Here is a 16761-nt window from a genome sequence, read left to right as displayed (position 1 = left end):
ACCAGTGCCGATGAAGCCTTGCAAGTTCCACGTGCAGTAGGACGACCCGTATGACACGTAAGATCCCCATCTCGATCCTTTTCTCTTCCGCAGCTGCCGTAACCTTGAGTGGTATCCATCAAAATTTCGTTCACAGCTCCTTCTGGGCCTGGGGCCTGGGTGCCTGCTGCTGAGACTTGCCCTTCCCCTGAACCGACTGTTTTTCTCGTCAGCGCATGTCACAACCAGACATGGAGGATAACTCACCTGCTCAATCATTCTGCGGCCCATGGTGATCGTCTCGTTCATGCCACGCTGGCGCTGCCAGAAACTAGGACTATTAGCACTCGTAGTAGCAAAGACAGGCAAATGCAGAACATACGCTTCCTCGGGTGTCCCGTGGCCATGTGTCGATTGTTTCCGTGCCTCCTCCTCCAAAGCCCCGCGCGTAATCTCCTCACCACCTTGCAGTCCAGGAATGGCGTCCTTCTCCTCGACGGTCTGCCCCAGCGTCTCCTCGAGCATACGCTTCTTCATCATGTAGCGCTCCTTGCGCTCCTGCTGCACGCCGGGCGACTCGAGTCTGGACATGACGTGGCGCACGACCAGCTGGACGACAAAGTAGAAGTGTTCAGCAAACATAACGCTGCCCAGGGCGCCGGCGAGGGTGATGTGCGAGGTGGTGCCGCGCGCGCCGTCCTGGGAGCCGCTGCAGAGGAAGACAATGGCGGACGAGGTGACGCTGCCGAGCCAGCTGAGGAAGCCCAAGGCTGTCATCCAGGGGCCGATGGAGTCGGCGCGCCAGGGGATGGGTCGTCGACTGCTGATGGCGATCTTGACGGCGTCGGAGCGTAGCTCGAACCAGTTGTTGATGAGGAAGCAGGTGGAAGCCAGGGGCCAGGCCACGGAGAAGAGCGCCAGGTAGCCATACTGGATGACCATCTCGCGGTAGTCGCCGCTGACATCGTACGTTTCGAGACCACACTCTTGGCGCACCCGCTGTAGAAACTCTGCCTCCTCGGGGTGATCCTGCACCTTGGGCTTGTCCTTTTGCTGAAACTCCTTTGCCTTGTCGGCGGCCTGGCGCTTGACGTAGGGCACCACGACCTCGGTGGCAAAGTTGACAATCTGCGCGGTGACGGTGAAGTAGAACATCTGGCTACTGATGCGGGCGGGGTTGATCTCAAACGTCTTTGTGGGCAGGGGCTTCTCGGAGAATGTGAGGGTCTCCGCAGTGGCTTGCCAGAAGTTGAGGAAGGGCACGAGGATGTGGCCAAAGGGGATGTACACAAATGTCGTGAAGAGGAGGGCCATGTAGGAGGTCATGAAGTTGAGGACGAACTGCTTCTGGACGAGAGCCGCGTTGTAGGCTGTCAAGTCAGCGAAAAGGCACGAATGTGTGGAAAGAAACTGGAGAGCTTACCGTCCACATTCTCATAGTTCTCCCACGTCGTGAGAGTCTCAGCCGCCTTCATCAAGAACCCGGATAAGAGTGGCGTCATTGTGCATAGGATGCCAGTGGGTAGAAAGGGCAGAAATTGCTTGCCGGGGCCGGTGTAGACCTCGTTGATGAAGACCTCGAGCGAGTTACAGGTCACGACCAGACCACCGAGGATAGCGACGCAGGCCAGTGCAAAGGGGACCTGCAGCAGCTGCGTTTTGAGTCTCTTCATGGGGTCGTAGACCTTGACCTTTTCGCCCGTCACAGCGTCCTCCCTCTCGTAGTCCCATTCAAACTCTGGTCGGGGACGCTGAATGTTGGATACGCCGCGGACGCCCCAGGAGACGGCGAGATCCTGCTCCTTCTTCTTCCAGTACTCAAAGAAGACGACGGACCAGAGGCAGCTCAGGAGCGCATATACCTTGGAAAATTGACCAAAGAACAACCAGGCCGTGAGGCCTACCGCCGAGGGAAAGATGAGAAAGCGGAAGTATGACTGCGTAAAGGCAAAGTAAAAGGCCACATCCTCGCCAAACTTGTTGCGAATCTCGTCCAGGTCGGTTTGGTCCAGGAGGTACTTGCGACTCCACTTCTGGATCCAGGCCTTGTTGAAGGCGTGGTTGTGCAGGGGAAAGATGCTTGCCACGTACTTCCAGCTGCCATTGCCCGGCGTGATGCCTGCACCGCCGTCTTCCGTAGGCTTTGTGAGGATCAGGTAGACGAGCCGCGATCGCTCCGCCTCGGTGACGGGCTCGTCCTCGAGCGCCTGCGAGATGTCCTTGTTAGGGCTGTCTGAGCGCACGCCCTGGAGCCAATCCTGCAGACGAGCGCGGTAGATGTGCTTCGCTAGGTACTCTGGCGAGGCAATCTTGACAAAGACGAGGAGGTCTGTGCCATCACCATGGCGGACCTCTGTGGCGAGACCAACCTTTGTGAGGGCGGTGATGAGCTGGATGAAGGCGGCCTCGGCAGCCTCGCGCTCCGCCGCTGGGATCTTGTGGTGGACGATATAGTCTACTCTGTGATGGGTTTCTCATCGTCAGCGTATCAATTCTTTTGGATTCGCAGCAGCAATGGTAGGCTGGCATGATGAAGAGACACTGGACGCACCCGTAGTTGGATTCGACCCCGCCATCGTCGCGTTTGCCATACAGGCCCTTGAGCGTGGACATTTTCTGTTTGCCTTTATCTGGGTCTAGACGACGATTGAGAATGAGGCAAGACAATTGAAAGGGAGGCAGTGATTAGGAAGAGGGCACGGGAAGTTTGTGAACTAGATCGAGGTCAGGGAAAGCTTGTTTGCCTGCCAACCTGCTCGCTTGCTCGCTTGCTTGCTTGCTTGACGACGGGCATCACCACAAAAGACGTCACCACCACCCGCACATGCCAAAGCCAGCTGAAGCTCCAGCACGTCGCCGCAGCTTGTAGCTGTAGCTGTAGCTGCTAGCGCTGAGTTAGTGCGCGCGTGCAGCCGATCATTCGCAGTTTATTAGCAGACAAGAGTGGAATTCCCGTTGCACTTGACAAACTGACAATTTCGAACAGTCGAGTGACAGAACTGAACTTGTTCATGTTGCCATCCCAAAATTCAAGCGCATCCCATGATTTTATATATCTGCTTCTTCATACAGATCTAAAGGTGCCTGGCGCACATTTGCATAGACCCACTGTCAAAGGGTAGATTTAGGGGTCGGCGAAGCGGGATGATGTCAGTGGCCCTAACTACTCCCTAGTTCGCCTTACCCTGGAGCTAGTATGCCTCGAACTTCAAGAGGCCAGCAATAAATTCACGTAATGTATCGCATAAGTCGTTCATGTTCTTCTCCCTTTACTTAGTTCATGATCGTGTTTCATCTTCAGGGGATAATCTGACATAAATAAAAGATTCAAAGAAGGTGTCTTCCCCGGGCAGTGTGCTGCGTGTTACTGTTTTGTGTAGGACACTACGACCTACACCTGGATCGGGAGAAACCAAAGTACACTGTCCGCATGTGTTGAAGCAACCCTCTATATATCTACATCGCTTTGCGCTTCTTGGGTGCTGGCCCAACCGCCTGTCCCTCTCACAAACCTAACCAGATATGGCGCTGCGTCCTCGGGCTCGTGCGAATAGCTTTCCGCCACCCTCTTCGGATATGTCACGCGCAGATGCACGTTTTCGGGCGCCATAGCCCATATTCTGGCCCGTCGGGGATCCTCCATCTCAAGACGCTCCTCGTCATTGAACCACGCCCGGCTGTAATCCATCCACATCTCTAGCTCCCTCAGATTCTCCATCGCGGCCAGCCGTGGAAGACTCGCCTGCCACTTGGCGAGCTGGGGGTTGAATGAGTGCCTGATATCCCAGAGCGCAATGATCCGCCGGATGAGATGTATCATGGGAAACTGCATTTTGAGGAATTCGGAAAGATGACAGGGTTTGGTGAAGCTCCATCGTACGTCTTCCATGATACTTGGCAGCACTTCGCCGTACATGCTCTTGCAGACGAGGAGCATCGCCATGAAATCGGAACGTTCCTGGGGAGGATCTGGATCGCCGTATCTGTCAAATAAGCATTCGTACGCTGCCTTGCACCAGTAGCACGTCTCCTCCCAGACGGGCTCCGTCCCGTCGACGAAGGATGAGTCATGGCGCCAAAGATGCTCGGCCGTCTTGCCAAACAGTGCTGATGAATGACTGGGTAAGGATATGTCTGGAAGGGCGTAGTCGGTTGTGCAGCGTATGCGGCGGATGTGGCCCACCTGCGTGGGCAGAGGCGAGGACGGAGAAGGGAAGCAGGTGGCTCTGACAGAGGGGGTGCGCGATGAGTCGGCCATGCTGTGGGCCGGTGAGATGTAGGGAGAACTGTCAGGGTGGTGTGCAAAATAGTCGTCTATGTCGTGGTCGGAGCCGTTCTCAATGTTGGCATCGATCAGACTCCCGTCTGTGTGGCTGGCACTGTCATCTTCCCTGTCGATATCCTCAAGTGCGTCTGCGTCTAATATACTCGCTTCTCGGGACTTCTCATCGCTTTGAGAATTCAGGTGAAATTCATCCCCTTGGCCCTCGCTATTCCAGCTCTCGGACATTGTTGGTATGCTGTCCCCCGGCGGCAGATGTGGTCCCTGAGTCATCAGTTCGTCGTCCCACACCGTTTCGGCGAAAATATGCTGCTCCAGACCGTTGAGGGACCATAGCTGACTGTAAATGACGCGCCGGACTCCAAGAGGAAGCTTTGAGAGAAATGGCGACTGGGCTTGAGTCGACGCATTGGAGAGGTTGATGGGCTGTACAGTGCGTCGCTTCTCGTCTTCCCGAAACTCTATCGGGTAAGACATTGTATAACATTGGGTAAATATGAGGGTGTAAAGGACTCGAGTGAGTGATTGCGACAGCTTCACGCGCTTCGCATTGTGAGGTCGATGGCCGGGGCGTCAAGGCAAGTTGACTCGTGTTTTCCTTTTGTCCATGAAGGGTGCTCATCTTCATTCTCGACGAGCTCCATGTCGCAGCATCTTGAACCCCCTCTCACTTCTGGGGATCAGATTGCGCTAAAAGCATTGATGTGAATCGGGGATAAGTCAAAGGTTGTTGGAAGAAGCCTGCAACTCGGGTGCACGAGTTGCCGTCACAGTCCACTTACCCTGCACCTGCAGCAATACCGTTGGATGATGTCAGTGGGTCTTCACTTTACGCCTGATTGTCTCACCAGCTTCGTCTCACTCACTACCTACACCTTGCAGACATGGGCCATCATCGCCAGTGACACTCAACCTCATCAGACAACCTACCTTCGGTGCAATGGGTCTTCTCCAATGCCTCGGTCTGCGCAGGCGCGACCAATGGCAGCCACCCACCCTTCTCGACTCCCTTCTTCTCTCGCCATTGACCTACCTCACAAGTCTGTTCTACCAAGTCGTGCTCCTCCTACGAGGTCACCCTTTCCACCCAGCCCGCCCCAAGATCCGCGTCGTCGCCATCTCGGACACCCACGACCAATTCGTTCACATTCCCCCGGGCGACATCCTGGTGCACGCGGGCGACCTGACAAACGAGGGCACCGTGCGGGATATCCAGAAGCAAATCGACTGGCTCAAGCGCCAACCACACGCCGTCAAGGTTGTCGTTGCGGGCAACCACGACTCTTGGTTTGATCCCAAGTCGAGGCGGGACGAAGATGTCAAGTCCGGGGCCCAGGTCGATCTGGACGGCGTGGTGTACCTCGAGAGCCAGATAACGGTGCAGGAAATCAGGGGGCGGAAGGTTCATATCTTTGGGGTCCCAGATATCCCCAACATCGGACCTCCTGAATTCGCGTAAGTACAAAGACGTCCATTGTTGTGTCACATGATCTGACCCGCGGTCCCAGCTTCCAATACCAGCCGGACGAGCACCCGTGGCTCAGCAAGATCCCCCCCGAGACGGATATCCTCATCACCCACTCTCCGCCTAAACACCACCACGATCTCGCCCTCGGCGACACAAATCTCCTGCGTGAACTGTATCGCGTTCGTCCTAGACTGCACATCTTTGGCCACGTCCACTTTGGCTATGGTTCGTCACCAGCGTACTACGACGACCTGCAGACGGCCTACGAGAGACTCATGGCGCGGCCCAAGCGAGGCTGGCTGAGGGAGTGTTTTCCCTGCGACCTGTGGTGGGACGTTGCGACGGTCTTGTACCTCGGCCTCGAGAGCGTGGCGTGGAAGTGGCTCATGGGCGGACCGGGCAGTAACAGGGGCGGGCTGATGGTGAATGCGGCGCAGATGCATGGGAACACGGGCAAAGTGCGAAGTCGGGCCGTCGTAATCGATATCTAGCCCGCAGTCATCCGTTTGGCATAGAACAGCCATTGTTGCAGGGTGGTCAGTCAACTTTGTCGATTCGTGGTATCAAGTGTGTGGCTCTATAATTATGACCCCCTTCTGGTCTGCAAAACCCCCATCTATGGATCCCGATCCAAAAAAACTCCCTTCGCTTTCTAAAGTGTCCCAAAACCAATAGTCTTTTCTCAATCACCCTCAATCAGACACGCCAATCGCCGCGACGAGCACATCGAGCGCCGCGCCCTGCGACATGCCCGTCGCCTTGATGAATGGCCCCGTCCACGCGACGCCCAGCATGCCCTGCTTGTTGCGGTTCTGCGCCCATATGGCATCGGCGTTCTTGACAATAAACTCCTTGAACTCGTCGTCGGGCGCCATGTCGTGCAGATAGCGCAGGTTGCGCACAAAGATGCCCTTGAACGACTGCCCATCACGACCACAGTGGCCGTTGCGCTTCTCGCACTTGTCCGTCTCGACGAGGATGCCTTCGTCATTGGCGAGCTTCTTGATCGCTGCTTTGGCAATGGTGTGCGCCTTGCGGAGGAGGTCCTTGTTCCCCGTCGCGCGGTACAGCTCTGTCAGACCACCGAGGATGACGCCCTGGTTATAAGACCAAGTCTGCATCCCATTGTTCTTGCACTTGCCGTCGAGCCCGTCGTTGATGAGATTGTCCTTGTTGATCATGCCGCTGTCCCGAAACCAGGCCCACTGGTCCCTTGCGATGGCGAGGTAATAGTCGCGGTTGGGCACGCGGTTGGCCAGTGACGCGGCGACCGAGAGGTAGAGCTCGTTGGAAATGGCGTTGACGTACTTGCGGTCCTTGTTCCAGAAGATGCCGCCGTTGCAGGGTCCCCCGAGACCCGTCTGCATGTCCTCGAAAATGGTCACGGCGGAGTCCAGATACTCCTGATCACCAGTCGCGTCCCAGGACCTGATCATGGCGAGAGCCCACCATCCCTCGTCGTCGTAGAACTCGTTGATAAAGTCGTCAAAGCCACGCTTCCCAAGAAAGTGCCTCTTCGTCGTGCATTTGACGTCGTCGTCGATGCAATATGACGACGTGACCATGCCCGCGTCGGAGAGTTGCTTGACTGTCTGGACGTTTTCGCTCTGCGCTTGGATAAAGGTGTTGCGCATGTAGCCGCCGACGTTCAGCTCATTGGCCTCGTCGAGACGGAGGGTCGCAAAGTCGGCGAGCGTGGTGAGCATGTTGGCCGAATTCCACCATGCGTTGTCCCATATGCCGGTGCGTAGATTGTACCATTCGTCGTTGAGTGTTTGAATGGCGCTCACGGCGTTGCCAACATATTCCTTTGTGTCTGCGCCAGCTGCTGAGGCAGCCAAGAGGGGCATCGCCGCCCAATAGTAAGAAGTGTGCATGATTAACCCCCAGTATCTGTGCCTGTAGCGTTGGCGCTGAACAGTGTGTATGTAGTAACGAGTGTCGGTTGAGCCCGTGGGCAAGTAGTAGAAGAGGCAAACAAAACGAGCGACTGTACTTCTATGGTCAACATCTGGGCCAACGGCGAGGATACTAGGTAATATATCCAGGCGCTTCATCATCACAGAAGCTGCCGACAAAGACACCAGGCGCGGGCCGGGCCCAGCGAGCCTCCTTGCTCATCTTGCGAGCCATGTCCCACGTCGGAGGTTGAGGTAGCCCAGTCGTTGGAGTGGCTCAGCCTTCGTGTCGGCCAGAGAGCCAAGCATCGTCCAAGACGTGGCAAAGGGGAGAGCTTGCGCCCAGAGCGGCTGCCACGTCCGTGTGCGGCGCCAGCGCGGCGGTAAGGGGCGCGACCTGAGGTGGTTGCGCGCTTGTCGATAGGGCAGACGAGGCGTTTCAGGATGGGGCTGGGCATTCAGAGCTGCCGCCGCCACCTGTTGGCGGTCTTGGCTGGGTAGTGCATGTTGGCGGGGGATCATAAATGGTCGCGAAGGGGGTTGCGTCAGAGGAAAAGAGAAGACGGTAGCCACCGCGATATAGACTGCATCGCTTTTTCGGTGACCGGGCGAGTTCATGCGTTGTATGTGGTGGGTGGGCGAGAAAGTAAACAACGCCTCGAGGGCTTCTGGATTTGAAGGGCTAACTTAACCGGGGAACAAATATGCATACCCTGTACACGGTGTGCCTGCTTGATTTTCACAGAACTCGAGCATATTCTTTTCTCATTGCTGATGGAATCCCGGACTTGCAAGGTTGATGATCGTTTGGGAAGACTCTTGGCCTGGCAACTACAATGTTCCAGGTCTGACTGCCGCCTAACCCTCACGGACCTACAGTCCTTGTACATACTGATTTCCAGCAATCTTATTTTGTACTCGAATAACTCTCATCATGTTGAATTCGCTTGACACAACAAGTTTCTCTGCTCACAACTTCGTACCGATGAGATGCAGTGACCTTCCAGCGACTAAAAGAGTTGGCTTGCACAATGCAGACTCGGCACTTCCACACGCGCAACCGCCCTTGGGATGCCAAGCATCGAAACGCCAACCCCAGCCAATCGTCCCCTGTGCGTTTCAGCTCGAACAAGTCACCGTGCCCGAGCCAACAGGGCCCAAATTCTTCTTATCATGGTCAGTCATCTCATGAAGACCGCTATAGGTCAAAGGTGGCGGCAGCTTTGAAGCTCTCAAAGTAAAGTTCATGCCTTCTTCGTGATGTGTGCGCCAGCCTGTCTTGCCAATTTGTTCTGCAACGCAACTTGATTGTCCTTTATCATATGCCAGCTCACATATGGCCGATCTCAGCTGGATTCTCATCTCCCATTTCGGGGACCAATCTTGCAAAGGCGCGTGCCCGATGCACCCAAGATGCACATGTTCGAGAGTACATACACGTAGCCAGTCTCCCTGCCAAAGTCACCCTCTCCGTAGCAGGGAGACGATGAGGACCACGGCCAGGGCTGAGATTATGAGCACGGCAAATGTGAATGGACGATGCCTCATCGCGTGCGAAACAGAGGCATCGCCCAGTACGCTTCATCATATTCTCACTTCGCAGACAGAGCGTGGCCTTCCACCACTTGGACCTGCTGAGCCCTCCATCGCATGCCATTCGCCATGACATACCACATGACGGGAACCACGACTGCATAAGGGATAGCGAGAACGGTAAATGTCCAACCCATTCCCAGTCCATCAATGGCAGGTGCAATAAACGCCGCAGTGGCTGCGCTCACCAGTCCTCGTCCAAGATTCGCTCCCGCTGTCGCTGTCCCAGCCCTAGCCGTGTGAATGTCCATCAGCAGCGCCCATATCGTGTTGTTGAAGACTGTCATCCCGAGACCCACGACGGCACTGATGCTACAAGGCGCTGCTAGGTGCACCCTGCTCTGCACCGCCCAGCCCCATGCCATGATGGCGACACCACTCGTTGCGAGAAAGGGAATCCCAATCTCGAGACGCACCCTCTCAATCGGAAACCCCAAGAGATCAATCTGCCGCGAACGATCGTAGGGAACGCCCTGGCGAGCGCACTGACGCTTGTAGTTCCAGGTCATCATGGGCCCCGCGAGGACGGCACCCAACAGAGTGCCTGCAACCATGGGCAGATACATGAGCCCAGTGTCTGTGGGACTCAAGTCGTACGCTTGCGCAAAGTTCGTCGCCAAGGCCGTTGTGAGACCCGTGTACGCGGCAAACAGCAGGCATCCGCTGCCCAGTAGCAGGCCCGTCTCCTTCTCCCACAACATGGCAAAGTTGCCGAGTATACTAGCCATGACAGGTTTTTTTGTCCTCTCCTCGCGCTGTTGCGGATGTTCTGTGTAGCTGTTGCCGGTTCCTCGTCTTTCTGCCGCCCATTGCCATGCCGTCCTAGACAACTTCTGTGGCGCCACTGACCCATCATCGACAAGGGCGCGACACGTCTCGGGGAGGAACAATAAGATGATCAATAGGCTGACCCCAGCCAATATGGTCAACACCCAGAAGATCCAGCGCCATCCCAAATTCTGCGACACGAGGCCTCCCACCACCGGTCCCAGCGCCGGACCGAGAACAGTCGGAATACCAGTAATGCTAGCATACGTCCCTCGCTCGGCGGACGTAGCCACATCCGCAATGACAGCACCACAGAGCGTGACCGTGGGACTGGACCCAGCCGACTGGAGACTCCGGAGAACCAGAAGCGCAGCGTAATTCGGTGCCTCGGCGAGTCCCATGTTGGCGGCGATGAAGATGAGACCACAGACGAGGTACGCAGGACGTCGGCCAAAGGTATCTGCCAGGGGCCCCACGAACATGGGAAGAATGGCCTGGGTGACGATGTAGGTGGTGACGGTCAAGTTGACCTGGGAGATGGAGAGGTCGAGGTCGCTGGCTATGGATGTCATGGCGGGGAGGTAGATCTGCGACGAAAAGGGGGAGAAGAAGGCGGTCATGGCCGAGCATAGCACAATGCCTCTTTTTGCCCATGGCGAGTGGATGGACCATTTTCGGTCTTGTGGTGTTGATACTGGGCCGCCTTCTGCAGTCGATCCTGGTGGGACCATGGCATTGCTGTCGAGAACTGATGCCTCAGATGGCGAGTCTTTCGTGACGGGCATGTTGAGTCACGGATGGGATAATATTGTCCTTACTCTGAGCATGCTTAATTGGCTGTCTGATGTATCCGTCGGGCGTCGTAACGGGCTTTGGCGATGGCTCGTCAATGGTTTGTCTCGGTGCGGGCCAACTGCGATCAAGCTACCGAGTGCTTGCCAGAACCAAAAGGACGAAGAAATCTTGAGGAATCCGCTAGTTATGTGCAATGTTCCCCACTGACGTGCGGACTCGGAGAATATGTGTAAACGCCGTGCCTGGTCTGGTATGACTTCGACCGAGGAGGAGGATGGTGCGAGTCAGTCCTGTGATTGATACAAAAGTGCCTCCTTTGATGAAAACCAACCGCTGCGAACAGTCTCCCTAACGACCCCATAGCATGAGCATGCGTGCGTGCTCAGGGATCTACATGTTGCTGCCCCCCAATTCCCAACAGTGCACTAATCATAAGCAACCAAGCTTGACTGGCTCATAGACAAACGTCCCATATGCACTTTTGGCGTGATAAGGATCACGCCAAATCAATTGAACAAGAAACGAATGTCTATGAAACGAAGCATGCGCGCGCACTGGAATCAGGGGTATCCCTCAAAAACACAAGACGCCAGATCTGCTCGCCTCCCCACGAGAAGCAAATTCCAAGGGTTCCTACGTACCTACCACGCATGTATAGTATGAGACTAGAAACACGCGACATCTGATCAACCAGATATACTGGTTGGCCGGCCCATGTTCTTGCGAATCGAAAACTTGGACAGCATCGACGACGCGGACCGCGCCTTTTCCTCGCTGAGCGATCCTGCACGGTTGGCCGTCGCCGTGCTTGTGGGCTCGGATATGGTGGCCGGGTCGAGAAAATCCTTGGGGAAGATGCCCGACTTGCCCTTGGCGTTGGTGCCCGTCCAGCACCAGTGCTCGAAATCGACGTCTACATGAACAGGTCAGTAAGCCCCCTTTGCGAAAAAGACGCACACGTACACGAAATATTCGTAATGATGTCGCCCTTGTCGAACTTGAGCCAGTCGGCATTCTTCTCCTTCTCCTTGACGGAAAACCGCCACCTCGCCTTGGCGCGGATGATACTCGATCGTTCATATCGAATCTCGCTCGTCGACGGGGCGTCCAGCTTGAGGAGTAGCGTGGGCACCGACGCATAGTGCGCGTCGTGCCATCCAAATGCCCACTCGCCGTTGTACTTCGAGGGCCAGGTAAGACCACTGATCCGCGCGCCTTGTGCGAGTTCGAGGGCAGGCGAGCGATCGTACAGAAGACGCTGTCCGTACATCCTCCGTGCCTGGTCGAGTGAAACGGCAGACGGGCGATAGATCAACTCGTCCGCCCGCTCAATCACGGGATGTGGCCGTGTGGGTTGCTTGAAGTGAATGTCGTAGTCGTTGCGGTACTTTTCGGGCAAGGAGCTGCCCTCAATGACCGTCACGCCTGGTACTTCCGGCAGAGGCCGCGGATGGCGCGCAAGGTGCTCAAAGAGAGCTTTCTGGTTGAAGAAGACGGTGGCGTCGCTGTCGTGGATGGTGCGCCCTGCCTGAACACAAAACATACATGCGTATTGCACGTCGTCTACACGTTTCGTCGAGACGTGGCTCTTCTGGAGGAAACGTACGCGGAAATTGATACCGTTGCGTTGAAAATTGCCCTTGTCTGCGGCTACTGTCAGTATTGCCTCGTCTCCCGAGGGATCGCGTCGTCTTACCCTCTCCGTTTACGTCGGTCTCAATCTCGGCAAAGTCAAGCTCATACAGACAGGCAAGACACCGCGCTACAGTGGCCGCGGTCGCGAACCCCTATATCAGTGTCAGCGCTGCAGTTCTTCCCAACCAGGGCACGAATAGCTACCGGTTTCTTCGTCCTCTTGACCCCAATGCCTCCGCGAATGACTTCCTTTGCCCCTTCACAGAAGCCCTTGGCCAAGAGGAACGAGCTCGCCTCGTCGATCTTGGCCCCCTTGAGCTTGCCCGATCCATCGATGGACGGTTTGGCCGGTATCTCCGTCTCAACGGGGATGGGCGCGCTTCCCATCATGGCGATCATCTCGGCGGAGGGCTGCACTATAGGCTGGGCGCCTGGGATGGTGGGTGTCGGTGGCTGCAGGGGGCTGGCGCCGATACTGGAGTTAAAGGAGTTGCCGCGGGCGCGCGGATCACCATGGGAGGGAAGGCTGGACAGGTCAGGCCGTGGGGGCTCGTCTGACTGCTCGGATAAGGGGAACGAGTGCTGTCGGGAGTGCTGCGACGTGGGCGAAAAGGGCTGTGAGGGCTGGAAGAACGGGATCGAGCCGGGTTGTGCCGAGGTCACCTCGTGCTCTGGGATTGCGCAGTTTGGCAATGTCGGCTGCCGACGTTGCGGGTGAGGCGAGTGATGGTGCTGGTGGTGACCATGCGCACTGATGGTGCTTGAACGGCGATCCTCCATCTCGTAGATTTGCTGAGCTGGGAACCCGCCTCCGGTTGCGCTGACAGGAGGTGGCAACACCACAGTAAACTTGCCATTTGGATCATCTTCGAGAGTAGACTTTGGCAGAACCGGCGATTCATTCTGCTCGGCTCTTCCGTCAACGGGTGACTCGATGGGACATCCACCATCGTCCCCTGCCTTGGCATTCCAGTCCGAATGGGTTGCTGACGTTGGCCTCGGCTGCTCCCGCGCCGCATTGTGGATGCTATCGTGACCCGTGGGTGAGAGCATGAGTCCTCGGAGCAGGCTGCTGGCATCGTTACTGTCAGCCATGGAGCTCCCTGCGGACCCCCGATGGGGCTGGCTTGTGAATCCGTGCATGAGTGCGGCGTGTGGCGACGTCGGCGTCGGTAACTGGGCAATGGACCCTCGCGAAGAGGCGGCGTCGCTGGTGGGCGCTTCGATCTTCATCCGCAGAAGGGCATCGGAGATTCTCGGAGCAGCTTTGCGTGAGAGCATTTGCAGCTCGGTGAACTTGTCAGCGTCAAAGTCGTCTAGCTCGACATAATCCTCAAACTCCCACAGCAGGTCGGTCAGCTGCGCTCGGAACGTGGCAATCTCATCGTTGTCCTTGAGGGCGGCGATGAAGCTCGAGCCGTAGTCGTCGAGGTGTCTACGACACTGCGGTTCGATCCTCCTGATGGCTCGCTCACCCTCCTTGAGCAGCGCCTGAGCGGCCTTGAGCATAACGGGGTTCTCCTCGCTAGCATTGAGCAGCGCTGTTCTAGCCTTGTCAACAATGTCCCGAAAGGATGTTAAGACAAGGTCGTCGACCTCTTCCATCATCTTGGCCTCCAAAATGGCAGCTCGACTGGTGTCGTCTTTTGTTGCCAGGTGGCGATTGTCTGGTTGTCCCCCTCTCTCTGTCGATTGAACTCAGGGTGTGGTCGCGCTGTCGCGGAATAAGGCCAAACAAGTCCGCGGGGTTTCGGTCTCGAGGTTTCGAGGCGCTCTGTGTGCATGTAAGCTGTATTATCGCCGTGACTCGTCTATCCTCGTCTAGGCTGTCAGGTTCGTTCGAGTGAGACTTGTGCGCATGAGCAAGCAAAGGAGAGGATCAGAAGTGCGAATCACTCAGCGAGAGAACGACGCCGCCGCCGCCGGAGCTGAGCTGAGCATGCAGGCGGCAGCGGCCCTCCGCGGCTGAACGAAGATCTGAGATCATCACACGAGTGACGAGCGTGATGTGCACGGGCAAGGGTGGGCGTCACGCCAAGCGTAAGTACCTTGGCCGCGTGAGACGCGCCGAAAGGTACATCAGGCCTTTGTTAGTCTCTGGGGACCACCAGCCCTGCGGGTTATTGAGGGCAACAACTGCTAGGAGAGGTGGACGCAGACGCAGTGGGAGAGAAACGTGCACGTGGGCGGTCGCTGAACTCTGGAAGTCTGGAGACATGGAGGGTGTGACGCCACGCAAACGCGCCACTCTGATTGAGCCTTTGCCAGCACCGGCTGCGCCAGCGGGCGGTGCCTGGGCGGGCCGTTAGGGGCGTGCCGATAACCGAGGACTGAGCTGAATATCCAGATTCCACGATTCCAACCCCTGTGTAGAAGGCTCTTTGAGACGCTATGCTCCAATACCGCATGTCGGACTAGACATATCGACCCGGACATGGTGCTTCCTCGGGGTCCAGGCGCCGGCCGCCGGTGCCTTTGCCACTTGGTGACTCGTAGATATCCTTCGCAATGTAGTCAGTCCTTCAGGTTGTATGGAAGCAGTCTTACTGAAAAGTGACCATCTATGATCACTTTTACTAACGTCACAGGGTTTTATCCAATATTTACTCAAGCTTGGTCTGGAAACGGCCCTACGTAGTCGAGAAACCAGGTAAACCTATGCCATGGACGCAGCTTTCCCATGAGGCTCCTCTTGACCTGCCATTGAAGCCATATCAAGTCTCCATTGCGCCTGCACATCCGCGAGCAGTCCAGGCTTCGCACATACATCCACCGCGGTCCCTGCTATCGCCTTGGCAACCCTCATAGCCCGCTGAAAAGCGTCTCGGGTGCGAGACGCCTTTTGAAAATCGGGACTGTGCGGCTGTCCGCCCTTCTCGCCTGGAGGAATGGCAAAGCTGACATTCATACTCGGCAGCGCGTAGCTCAGGTTCCCCTGGTCTGTGCTAGCCTTGACCAAGGTATACTGTCCAGGAGGCGGCAGCGGCGGATCAGGGGCGTTTGGCATCGCTCTCCAGTATCTTGCGTAGGATGTTGCCAGCACACGATTCGGGACGTGGTCCTTGTACCCCAGCGTCTCTTCAATGTGGACTTGGGCACCAGTGGCCTCAGCGCCAGCTTGAAAACACGCCACGACTCTGCGTCGAAGCTCTTGCAAACGACGCGAACTCGTAGCTCGGAGAACAGCAACACCAGCAGCGTGCGCGTGAATCACGTTTGGCCTATTCCCGCCGTCAGTGATCTGTAGGCCAATAATGTCGTCAGGGTGCGTCTGTTGCCGAAGCACCGAGACAGCATTGTACGCCACAATTAGAGCGTCCAGCGCGTTGATGCCACTCCAGGGGCTGTTGGCGGCATGAGCGGCGCGGCCTCGGTACGAAACATCGAGGTGTGTGTACGCAGTGGTTCTCACCGCGGGGCTATTGTTCAGGATCCCCGGGTGCGAGATGATGGCCACGTCGACATTATCGTACGCCCCAGCCTCGAGGCATTTGATCTTGCCGCCACCGCCTCCTTCTTCCGCTGGTGTCCCTATGACGAGGATCTTGCCGCCAATTTTGTGCTTTTGTAGAGTCTCTGCGGTCGCGATACCTGCTGTCACCGAAGCGACGGCGATGAGATTGTGGCCGCACGCATGGCCAAGATTCGGGAGCGCATCTTTTTTTTTTTCATTTCGAATAAGTGACCTTGCCGTCTCACATGGGTTTCCAAAGGCGCCTACCCATTTCTGCGTTGAACGCGATGACAGGCCCAGGCCTGCCTGTGTCGTATTCAGCGACCCAGGCTGTCTCCATGCCATAGGCTGAAGATGTGACCTTCCAGCCCGCGTGGGAACCCATGAACTTGGTCAAGGCATCGTGGGCCTTGTGCTCGGCGAAGCCAAGCTCGGGATTATCGTGGAGGTAGCAGCTGAGGGTCCATGAGAGGTCGTCTAGGTGGAGGACGACTTGCTCAATGTCCGACAGGTAGGATGGACAATTGTCGTCTTCGAAATGCCGTGGCACGAGGACGAAGCCATCAGCCTCTTCGTCCATGATATTGACAAAATGGTGTGAGTATGAAGCTGACGAGGTTGATCGGAGCAATAATTGGCATGTGGGGTGGTAAATTGGGGAACTGGAGGGGCAGAGCGCCAAGGCATTGAAAAGTTCCCGTGGCGCCCCTAGTCAGGACCCCTGAACAATTGCGACATGCCCCCCTGGGGCTAGCGCTCCCAATAGCCTGATCAAGCTCCGTCTTCGTGTCGTCGTGCCTTGGAGGCTTGGAAGCTGGAAGCTTCGTCATCTTCTTCGCACCCGGTCAATCTACTGTAGTTCGTCGAGTTTCCTGTACCCCAAATACAC

The 16761-nt window shown here is 56.5% G+C and overlaps 6 protein-coding genes across 6 annotated transcripts; 1 reads left to right on the top strand and 5 right to left on the bottom strand.

Moving 5' to 3' along the window:
- Positions 1 to 130: 130 nt before the first annotated feature.
- J7T54_007084 (uncharacterized protein) lies at positions 131 to 4738 on the bottom strand (the record flags this gene model as incomplete). The annotated part of the gene is made up of 8 exons (XM_051510608.1): positions 131 to 196; positions 247 to 310; positions 362 to 1349; positions 1403 to 2439; positions 2531 to 2615; positions 2804 to 2841; positions 3492 to 3805; positions 3860 to 4738. 8 exons carry the CDS (start codon positions 4736 to 4738, stop codon positions 131 to 133), a joined length of 3471 nt encoding a protein of 1156 aa, XP_051366298.1.
- A 463-nt stretch (positions 4739 to 5201) lies between these two features.
- Positions 5202 to 6220, top strand: J7T54_007083 (putative rhamnogalacturonate lyase C; the record flags this gene model as incomplete). The annotated part of the gene is made up of 2 exons (XM_051510597.1): positions 5202 to 5716; positions 5770 to 6220. The coding sequence occupies 2 exons, from the start codon at positions 5202 to 5204 to the stop codon at positions 6218 to 6220; spliced, it is 966 nt and encodes a 321-aa protein (XP_051366297.1).
- Positions 6221 to 6421: 201 nt separating this feature from the next.
- Positions 6422 to 7579, bottom strand: J7T54_007082 (putative mannan endo-1; the record flags this gene model as incomplete). The annotated part of the gene is made up of 1 exon (XM_051510587.1): positions 6422 to 7579. One exon carries the CDS (start codon positions 7577 to 7579, stop codon positions 6422 to 6424), a length of 1158 nt encoding a protein of 385 aa, XP_051366296.1.
- A 1640-nt stretch (positions 7580 to 9219) lies between these two features.
- On the bottom strand, positions 9220 to 10773 carry J7T54_007081 (uncharacterized protein; the record flags this gene model as incomplete). Its single annotated transcript, XM_051510577.1, has 1 exon — positions 9220 to 10773. One exon carries the CDS (start codon positions 10771 to 10773, stop codon positions 9220 to 9222), a length of 1554 nt encoding a protein of 517 aa, XP_051366295.1.
- Positions 10774 to 11469: 696 nt separating this feature from the next.
- On the bottom strand, positions 11470 to 14026 carry J7T54_007080 (uncharacterized protein; the record flags this gene model as incomplete). Its single annotated transcript, XM_051510565.1, has 5 exons — positions 11470 to 11696; positions 11747 to 12311; positions 12390 to 12427; positions 12480 to 12570; positions 12623 to 14026. 5 exons carry the CDS (start codon positions 14024 to 14026, stop codon positions 11470 to 11472), a joined length of 2325 nt encoding a protein of 774 aa, XP_051366294.1.
- A 1048-nt stretch (positions 14027 to 15074) lies between these two features.
- J7T54_007079 (Peptidase M20 domain-containing protein 2) lies at positions 15075 to 16452 on the bottom strand (the record flags this gene model as incomplete). Its single annotated transcript, XM_051510554.1, has 2 exons — positions 15075 to 16009; positions 16140 to 16452. The coding sequence occupies 2 exons, from the start codon at positions 16450 to 16452 to the stop codon at positions 15075 to 15077; spliced, it is 1248 nt and encodes a 415-aa protein (XP_051366293.1).
- Positions 16453 to 16761: the final 309 nt, after the last annotated feature.

The sequence above is a fragment of the Emericellopsis cladophorae genome (assembly GCF_022114955.1).
Source record: "Emericellopsis cladophorae strain MUM 19.33 chromosome Unknown NODE_2_length_1295279_cov_118_880017, whole genome shotgun sequence".
NCBI classification, from domain to species: Eukaryota; Fungi; Ascomycota; class Sordariomycetes; order Hypocreales; family Bionectriaceae; genus Emericellopsis; species Emericellopsis cladophorae.
This window is presented reverse-complemented; position numbering and strand designations above follow the sequence as displayed.